This window comes from Acomys minous, assembly GCF_964271855.1.
Source record: "Acomys minous genome assembly, chromosome: 20".
NCBI lineage: Eukaryota > Metazoa > Chordata > Mammalia > Rodentia > Muridae > Acomys > Acomys minous.
The window spans coordinates 15,525,726-15,536,127 of NC_140502.1; the positions used below are offsets into that span (position 1 = coordinate 15,525,726).

General features: G+C 42.6%; 1 protein-coding gene across 1 annotated transcript; it reads right to left on the bottom strand.

Annotated features, from left to right (window-relative positions):
* Positions 1-876, bottom strand: LOC311591094 (vomeronasal type-1 receptor 4-like; the record flags this gene model as incomplete). Its single annotated transcript, XM_084770462.1, has 1 exon — positions 1-876. One exon carries the CDS (start codon positions 874-876, stop codon positions 1-3), a length of 876 nt encoding a protein of 291 aa, XP_084626588.1.
* Positions 877-10,402: the final 9,526 nt, after the last annotated feature.

A 10,402-nucleotide genomic window follows, 5' to 3' on the forward strand; every position in this document is an offset into this window, starting at 1 on the left:
TCATCTTGTAGAAAAGATACATTCAGAGTTTGAAAAGGAAGAAATGAATTTAGAAATGATTCTTCTATTATTCATTAGCACATATGAGCAGATGATTGGGTAGCCTGAAGATAAAACTCTACTAATCAGATCCAATACTGGGCTGCTCTTAGGTCTATAGAACAAATAGAATGTGACAAAGGTGTTTGCACAATAGAAAAACACAAAGAAACCGACAAGCAGAAGGATGCTGTGTGTGGCTTTCTTCTCGGAAAATGCCTGCAGAGAGACATTGGAACTGTGGACATGCCGTGTTCTCCTATTGTGTCTGAACAGAAGGGTCACCATGTAGAGGCTGGTCCACATCATGATGAACACAAACAGGATGTCTCTAATCATTAGTGCGGTTACAAGGGACACAGTGGTGTGATAGCGAACCTGGCTACTTCGGCAGTATGTCTGCGAATATCTAGAGCCCACAAGAGTGAAGTTGATTTGGCCCTGTATGTTTTCAACCATGGGAATATAGAGAAATGTGTTGATGATCCAGATGAAGAGGAGTGATGGACAAATGCATGACTCAAGCTTGGATTTAAGCCACGCCCACTTGGGAAGATTAGAACTGACAGTGATGGCTTGAAAGGCACTCAGTAGAGAAGTAGTACAGATGGAAAGGCCCCTAGTAACACTGTACGCATACAAAACCGCCTTACACACAGCATTATGGAAAAGGATCCTCACTGCAAAGGATGCCATGACATCTGGTATCAGCCTGAACACAATGCTCAAAACATTGACAAGTGTCAGATGTGTGAAAATCGTATCTACGGGCTTCTTCAGATGAGGCTGACGTAAGAAGGTGAGTATGTATAGTATGAAGAGCAGTGAGTTTCCCATGAGTCCAATGAAAATTTCTGACAGGAGGAAGAATGCAGAAATTAGATCTTCTGGAAACATTATCTTAATGAAGTCATCAGTGTTCTTCTCATTGGCTATGGCAGAGCAACTAAACATAAATGCATGATGTTGTAGAGTTAAAATTAATGGACTAGGTGGATGAGTACAGTGATTGACAGATAAACTCAAGGAGACAGTAGTGAAGTGCACACTATGCAGACCCGAGGTGACTCTTCTAAGAATTGGATTCCATTATTTCAGATAACCTGAGAGTAGAAAAGTCAAGATTGAAGGACTTGTATAAAAATACCCAATATGTTAGGGTACAAACCAGTATATATTTGACATATATGAAAGACAGATTCCTCTTGTACAGAACTAAAACCCTGAACATTAAGAAAACAAATAACACAATTTTTAATTTATTTATTCATTTTACATCCTGATCTGAATAGCCCAACTTTTAAACGTATAGAATTAAATGGAGAGTTCTCAAAAGATGAAAGACAAATGGCTGAGAAACACTTTTTTAAAAAATCAAACATTATTAGTCATCAGGGAAATGCAAAGTAAAGCTACTTTGAAATTTCAACATACCCAAATCAGAAAAGTCATGATTAATAAAAACAAATGATAGCACATACTGTGAAGGAAAGGGGAAAACTTCCCCCAGAGTATACTATGGAAATCCGTATGAGGGGTCCTCAAACAGCTGAAAATGTATCTACCACAAGACCCAGCTACATACCACCATTTGGCATATGACCAAAGGACTATACATCTTACTACAGAGACACTTGTCCATCTGTGTTTGTTGTTACTCTGTTCATAATAGCCAGAAATGTGAAGCATCTGAGATGAATGGATAATATATATATATATATATAATGAATATATATGAATATCATTGAGCTGTTCAGAAAAATAGAATCATGAAATTTACAGGTGTGTGGGTGGACCTACCAATAATCATCCTGAGTGAAGTAACCCTGCCTCACAAGGATATACAGTGCATGATCTCTCCATGGAGATGTTGGCCCTTGCACATTGTCTCTAGATACGCATATTCTTAAATACTTGACATTTCTACAGAACACTGTAGCACAGAACAATAGCGTAGGAATTAATAGTTCTAACCTTGATTTAGGCTCTATTACATGACTCAGCCAGGACAAGAGTCATTAAGACAGTTACACATCAGAGCTTTCCAGGTACAGCCATTTAGCTGGATGCCTCCAAACTTTAGTTTTGGAGTCAAATGTCAGTGTTTGAGACTTTGGTGTTCACACAACTTGTAAAAGTACTTGAAAGCGAGTAGGGACAGGCTACAACTATATGAGACAACCGAACTATACAAAACACAGTCTTAACCCAAGAATTTTCTGGCCCAAACAGGCATTCATACCACAATACAGACACCTAATCTGATCAATAATTGAAGTGTCTTGCAAACAAACACAACGTGTAGTGGGATTATTTTGTATGCTTCTGTGAAAGACCATCTTTGCACTCTCAACCATCCTTACTATGGAATTGATGAAGTTTGGGGAGATACAAAAATGAAAATTTCAAGCAATCCTGAAGTCTCCTGGGAGATGAAAGCAAGGAAATGCAGGCACCGAGAATCCAGCATCAAACAGACCCCTTTGCACACAAGAAGCAGCTCTGCAGACCTAGGTCTTGCCTGAGGTCATAGAGAAGCTCGGTGACTCAGCTCCAGTCCAGCTGAGCCAGTCAGGCCAGTCAGCACTCCAATGGAAACTGAGCCTGAGAGATTAAGTTTCCATTGGAATGCTGACTGGCCTTGACTGGCTGATAATCTCCCAGGCTCAGTTACATGCTCTTCACATATAAGGTGAAATCTATACCCTTAAGGAGATCCTTATTCCAAGGCTGCCATTTCAGATCAAGATCCTAGATACAGGCCATGTGATCCACGAAGAGACCAGAACAGACCCAGATGTGTTGAAGGCCCTGTCCACAAGAAAGACAATGGAGGTTCCTTGCACAAGGCCATGTAGCCTCCATGAGACCCAGGCCCACTCTCTGTCACTTAGCCAAGATTTGGGAGGAAACTAGTCCAGCCAGATTACTTTCATCCCAAGGTCTTGGAAAGCTAGACATAGCCTTGGCCTCTTCTATACACAGATCACAACACAAGCCTAAATACACAATCAATATTCAGCTGAACAGAGAAAAGACTAGCCAAGCTGTAGGGACACACTCAGGCACTGGATGCATCATGGATAAAATTATCAAAGTAGCACAGGCTGTTGAGACAAAGCAGAGATGGGACCCCAGAGCCTGAGGCTGTATCTTTTCAAATTTCCTGAATAAAAAGACTGAGAAGGAACCTTCCCTACCACTCACTGCCTTGGAATGCAGATTTAAAGGAACAAGAGACCTTTGCTCTTAAACTGGCTGCAGACCTGCTGAAGGCTGGCCTAGAAAGAGACCACCTGGAGACAAGGCTCTCTACTGACACTGTCCCTGCACTTTACTGGGGCCAAAGGTGAAGCACAATTGTGCTACTCCAGGTTAAACAGGGCTGGCTGTCAGTCACTGTATCTGCTGCTGTTGCTCCACCCAACACACTGCTGTGGGAAACAAAAATTTAGTTCAGGATAACAAACTGGACCAACACAATTAAAACAAAAGAAGCCCAAGAGTCAGGGAAATGAGAATTAAAAACTGGAGAGAAAACCATCCATCCCAATAATGTGCAAAACTCAAGACACACACACACACACACACACACACACACACACATGTGAAAGCATCCACTGTCCTCACACCTTCAAAACCTCACAGCACCAGAATCAAGGAATAGGAGGGCTGAAATGTCTGAAAATCATCCCAGAGTCCTAGTTTGCCCAGGATCCATGACCACACGCAGGACCCAAACTGATGAAGGAAGGAAGAGGGTCAGTTAAGGCACAGATCAGAAAGTTAGCAGAGTGGATGAAGGGGCCAGCAATGGGAGAGGCTAATTAAAGACACAGGGAAAAAAATGGCAAAGTAATTAGGACTCTGGGAGCAGACAGAAGCACTGCAAATCACAGAGCCAGTCAATCAACTCTAAAGCACAACTGAAGCAGCAGCAGCAGATGAGACCAAGAGAGGGAGGAATTTCCAGGCTGGAGGCCGACATTCAGGTGTGTGTAAAGACAGGAATGAGTGTTTCCAGGTCTGTGGAACATCTCAACCAACCCAACGTGGGCAGAGCATGGTGACATAAAGTCTACAGCAACTAATGGCTTAACCAACAAAACCACAGCCAATGCTTCCCAAACACACTATGAAGAAATGATCATCCAAACACACCCTGAATAGACATGACCAGGGAAGAGCCATACACAGACATACCATTGTCAATATATAGAAAATATTGTGTACCCCAGAACTTGTCTTAGATGCTAAATGGGGAGACTGCCAACACACGCACCAAGACAGCCATGTGAGAATAACATCAGCTCACAAGCCTGCAACCCCAAAAGCCAGGAGAACACAGAATGTGATACATTCTTAGCTGTGAAAGTAAGCAGCTTTCAACCACAGTGGCTGTGCCAAGCACAGTTCTCTCTCTTCCATTTGACAGAGGCGCAAGTTCATGTCAAGACTAGCAGAGACCAAGGCCATCCACAAAGCTACTTGGCAGCTCAGAACTGACTGGAACATTCCTGACAGCACTGGAAAGCCTACGTGATTTGAGAGGGATGACTTGAGAAATGAGAATTTGGAAGTTGTCAGTACTTTGGGGGAGGATACCCAGCTGTGAGAGTCTGCACTACCCAGGAGAAAGAAACAGCAGCAGGATTAAATGCAGACAGCACTTAGGAGATGCAAATACTCATGAAAAGATGAGATCATGGGATCCTATGCCAGTAGGGCTGGGAGTTGTAGGGACATAGAAAAGGCTCTGAGGCAGGGATTCCCATCAAGGATACCAGATATGTAAGGAGTCATGAGTGTGGAACGCTCTTGTGAAGCAACTGCATCCTCGGCAGGAACACATGCTAAGACAGAGAAAGGAAAGAAAATGGTAAAAATGTGTATGAAGGAAAGGGGATGTAGAGAAAATAGAAATGGGGAAATATATATTTGATAAGAAACCTGAGACAGAATATATGATAAGACAGAGCCTGCAGAAGCAGGCTGGCAAAGGGGACAATGACAGCATCTTTGTACCTCCCTCTCATTCTCAGGCCTGGCTCCCTTGGCATCCTCACTGGAGGCGACTCCATCCCACAGGCACATGTGTTGGAAAGGCTTCCTAAACACACTCACAACTAAATTGCACACACAGTGCAGCATGCTTCCTCCCTTTGGGCATGGCCCCCCATTGTACCTGACGCATGGATGGCCTTGTTTTAGTGCATCATTTGGGGCCACTCAGAGGAGCAATATGTCAGCCTGCCACCTTTGAAATGAGTCTCCTGGTGAACTTACTAAGCTAACAAGGCCAGGTGCCTTTGAGGGCTTACAATTCCCCAAGCTGAGCTACACCAGAGAGTCAACTTTGGCTTCTGAAAAGTCATTAAAAGTGAGTTCTTCTGCAGTGGCGGACATGCCCACAGCCACTCAAACAGGCTGAGCACTGAGTAGGACCCCAGAGAACACAGGCTCTGGTCCACAGGAGGCCATGGTGCCTCTTGCTCCTGCCTTGTGCTTTGAACTTCTTCATGCCCCATAGAGGACATGATGCCAGTCTGTGAATTTTAGTTTGGCCCAGTGTACAGGGATTAACCATGGCTATAACATGCTTTGTTTTCCATAGACTCTTATTTTGAAATTCCTGCTATGATAGGAAGATAAATAATTCTGTAATTAATTGTTAAATATTGTTAAATATTCCTAATCAACACATGCTGTAAATATAAATGTATAGAAAACATATATATGTATATACATATATACATATATATACACATATATGCATATACATATATACATTTGCATATACACATATATACACATACATATACATATATACATATATACAGGTAAAATAACTTGGAATACCTCAAATGTGTCTTTATAATGTCAAGGTTATCCTTCCTTTTGTATCAGCTAACCATTGAGGGCCTTTCATATAACCTTTACTTTTAATTTTAGTGCCTAAAAGTAAGAATTAAAAGCAAAAATTGGCCTGACATGGTGGCACACTAGGATGATATAAACATCCAGATATCTGTGAGTTCTAGGCCAGCTGGGTCTCCATAGTAACAGGCAAGGCTATATAGCAAGACATTGTAGCAAACAAACAAATTAATTAATAAATTACAGTACACAATTGAGAACTTAAGGACTTTTCCACTTTTTATTTATTATAATTTATTCACATTCCATACCGATGGTTGTCCCCTCACTTGTATCTTCCTGTCCCCACTGTCCCTCCCTCCTATGCCCTATTCCCTTCTCTTAGATCTCTGACTAGGGGTTCCTTTTCCCCCACTCTCTGATCACAGCCAATCAGGTCACATTAGTAAGGCCTACATCTAGGGACTTTTTAAAAAAACATTTATTTATTTATTGTTTGTTGTATATGAGCGTTTTATCTGCAGAAGAGAGCATCAGATCACATTACACATGGTTGTGAGCCACCATGTGGTTGCTGGGAATTGAACTCAGGACCTCTGGAAGAGCAGGCAGCGCTCTAAACCACTGAGCCATCTCTCCAGCCCAGGGACTTTTATTTTAAGTGGTTGTAATTTAACTTCTATGTCCAAAAATCTGGTTTTGTAACACTAAGAACATGCATTTGAAGTTGGAGCTAATTCACTTCTCCTCCTGTGTTGTGATTAGTTTCATAAATGTTTCAATATTTTCTTTCTATGGGATCCTATGCCAATAAACCTGGGAAACTCAGCGACTGAAGAGCTCACAGCTTAGCAACCAGGTAAGTCCAAATTGTTTTAAAAATAATTTTTATGACTATTTGAGAAGTTTCGTGCCACATGGTGTGATCCCAGCTCCTGCAATTCCATCCCTGTCTCACTATCCCACCCTTTGTCATGATTCCTCCTGCACCACCGTGTGTGTGTGTGTGTGTGTGTGTGTGTGTGTGTGTGTGTGTGTGTGTATGAGAGAAAGAGCGTGTGTCTTTCTGTCAACCCGCTGAGTCCAGGTATTCTTATATGTTGTTTCTGTCCTATAGTGTGGCCAGTATAATGGAGCCCACACGTTAATGAAAATGACTCCATCTTCCCTAGCATCTACCCAGTGCTAATACTGCCTTAGTCATGGGTACGTCTTTGCACTTACCCTCACCTTCCATGCTAGGATCTTTGTTTTCCTTGAGCCTGCCCTAGTCTTGTAATGCTGTGAGTTCTTATGTACATGAGCTCTGCTGTATCCAAAACTCAGCTTCCTTAACCGTCCATCACCTCTGGCTCTTAAGAGTCTTTCTGGGCTTGGAACTTAACAGAGAATTCTCAACAGAGGAATATCAAGTGGCTGAGAAACACTTAAAGAAATGCTCGTCCTCGTTAGTCATCAGAGAAATGCAAATCAAAATGACACTGAGATTCCATCTTAAACCCATCAGAATGACTAAGATCAAAAACTCAAATGACACCGCATGTTGGCGAGGATGTGGAGAGAGAGGAACACTCCTTCATTGCTGGTGGGAATGCAAACTAGTACAACCACTTTGGAAAGCTATCTGGCACTTTCTCAGAAAAATGGGAATAGGGCTTCCTCAAGACCCAGCTATTCCACTCCTTGAAACATACACAGAAAATGCTCCACCACACAACAGGGATATATGCTCAACCATGTTCATAGCTGCTTTATACATAATAGTCAGAACATGGAAACAGCCTAAGTGTCCCTCAGTAGAAGAATGGACTAAGAAACTGTGGTACATTTACACTATGGAATACTATTCAGCTATTAAAAACAAGGAATTCCCGAAATTTGTGGACAAATGGATTGATCTAGAAATTATCATAATGAGTGAGTTCACCCAGAAGCAAAAAGAGACAAATGGTATATACTCACTTATATCAAAACACTAGTCCAAGGGATACGTACCATGAAAAACTTTACTTACCAAGAAAGTGGGTAAGAGGAGAGGATATCCTATTGAGACTTTAGGTGAGAGTAGCATGGAAGAATGGGGAAATAGTAGGATCCACAGGGTCCTGGAAACCTACAAGAAGAACCTTATGACAGGCAGATCTGGATCCTGGGGGCCTCCTCAAACTAAGGCACCAGCCAAGGAAAATATAGGTAGTAAACTTCGAACCCCTATCAAGACCTAGCCGATGAACATGATATTCTCCACCGTTGAGTGGAGAGTGAGATCTGACTCTCACACGAACTCTGGTGCCCCTTTTCTGACCACGTCCCCTGGATGGGGAGGCCTGGCGGCACCCAGAGGAACAATAGCAAGTTACCAAGAAGAGACTCAATATTCTAAGAGCATATATAGGGGGAGGAGGTCTCCCTCAATCACAGACATAGGGGAGGGGAGAAGGGGGGAAGTGGGAGGGAGGGAGGGAGGAATAGGAGGAAACAAGGGAAGGGCTAACAATCGAGATGTAATATGAATAAATTAATAATTTTTTAAAAAAAAGAGTCTTTCTGGGGGCTGGAGAGATGGCTCAGAGGTTAAGATAAAAACACTGTCTGTTCTTCCAAAGGTCCTCAGTTCAATTCCCAGCAACCACATGGTGGCTCACAACCATCTATAACGAGATCTGGTGCCCTCTTCTCATGGGCAGGCACACATGAGGTGGGTTTCTGTGTTCACTGCTCTCTATTGAAAGAAGAGGTTTCCTTAATGAGGATGGAGAGATACATCATCTATAGGTGAAGCAGTAAGCCATTAGAAGTCATTCAACGCTATGTCCATTTAGTAGGGTAATAATAATAGGAATTTTGTTTTGAGATTAGATCCTATGTAGCCATAGGTTCTCTTTATGGTTAACAGTGTCAAGTATGGGTTCCACCTCATAAACTGGGCCTGTACAATCATGTCACTATTGCATCAGTGTGCATCTCTTGTGTGCATCTCTTGCTAGTTAGGTTGTTATTGCATTTCACCGGTTTCCCAGCTGGGTGAGACTGATGGTTACTTTTCATCTCTGGTAGCATCTATGGCACCTTCCAACACTATGAAGGCTAGTCAGTCGGAATGAAAATCCAGGTTCTATATTTATTCATGTTCCATGACTCAATTGTCTTGATTACTTTCCTATTGCTGTGATAACACGCCATGCATGACCAAGGCAACTTATAGGAGTTTTCAGAACTTATAGTTTCAAAGTGCTAAGAGTCTATGAGGGTCGTCACCATTATCTTCTCATACTGCCTTGCATTACGTAATGTGTTCCTTTTGGCAAAAGGACACAACACGACACAGTAAAATGATGCCTAATTACTTGTCACACCCATATATCTGTATTTACTCAACCCTCATCAGAGAAGGTTCTTCTCAAAGTAGATGGTAGTTAAACAGAGGCACACAACTAATCAATGAGCAGAGACTAAGAGACTTTGGAGTGCTCAGCGTAGTGGGCTATCCATCAGAGAAGGCTCTTCAGACTCAGGTTTAAGCCAATAGACAGTCTTTATTAGCTGGCTGGTGACTATCCTGGTGTTCAGGATCCCAGTACAGTCCCCAGCCTTTCTTAGGTTGAGCCTTTAAGCAGAGAAAAACAAAACAAGACAAAAACAACACATATCCTGGGGTGATGTCCCTCACTTAACAAAAGCAGTTAGCCAGAAGCGGAACTAAAGAAGCCCAAAGTAAGGTCAGTATATTTAGAGGCCTGTCTAGAAGAAGTATGCACTTGGATGCGTTAGGTCTGTGTTTCTGTTTTCGTTGAGAGCGCTGTCTATGTGCTGAAGTTTATATCCTGAATGGTTCTTCAATCATGGAGTCAGCTGGGCTAAAGGTCTGAGGGCCTGTTACACTCATCCCTAAATGAGATGTCTTTGTCACATCCTTCCCTTAACAGGTATATGGGGAAGAAAAGTGGGGAAAATGGTGTGGTGGTTTGAATAGGAATGGCCCCCATAGATTCATTTTTGTTTTGTTTTGGGGAGGTTGGTTTTGGTTTTGGTTTTGGTTTCATTTTGATTTTTCAAGACAGGGTTTCTCTGTGTAGCCCTGGCTGTCTTGGAACTCACTCTGTAGACCAGGCTGACCTCGAACTCAGACATCTGTCAGCCTAAAGACATTAAGCCACCACTGCTTAGAGGATTCATGTGTTTGAATATTTGGCCATAGGGAATGGCACTATTAGGAGGTGTGGCCTTGTTGGAGTAGGTGTGCCCATGTGGGGGGAAGAAGTGTGCAACCTGTGGAGTTGGGCTTTGAGGTCTCCTATGCTCAAGCTATGCCCAGTGTAGCACACAGTGTAAAGCACAGTCTCTCCCTGATGCCTGCGGATCAAGATGTAGAACTCTCAGCTCCTTCTACAGCCCCGTGTCTGCCTGCACGCCGCTTTGTTTCCTGCCATGACAATATGGACTAAACCTCTGAAACTGTAAGCCCCAAGCACATGTTTTCCTTTAT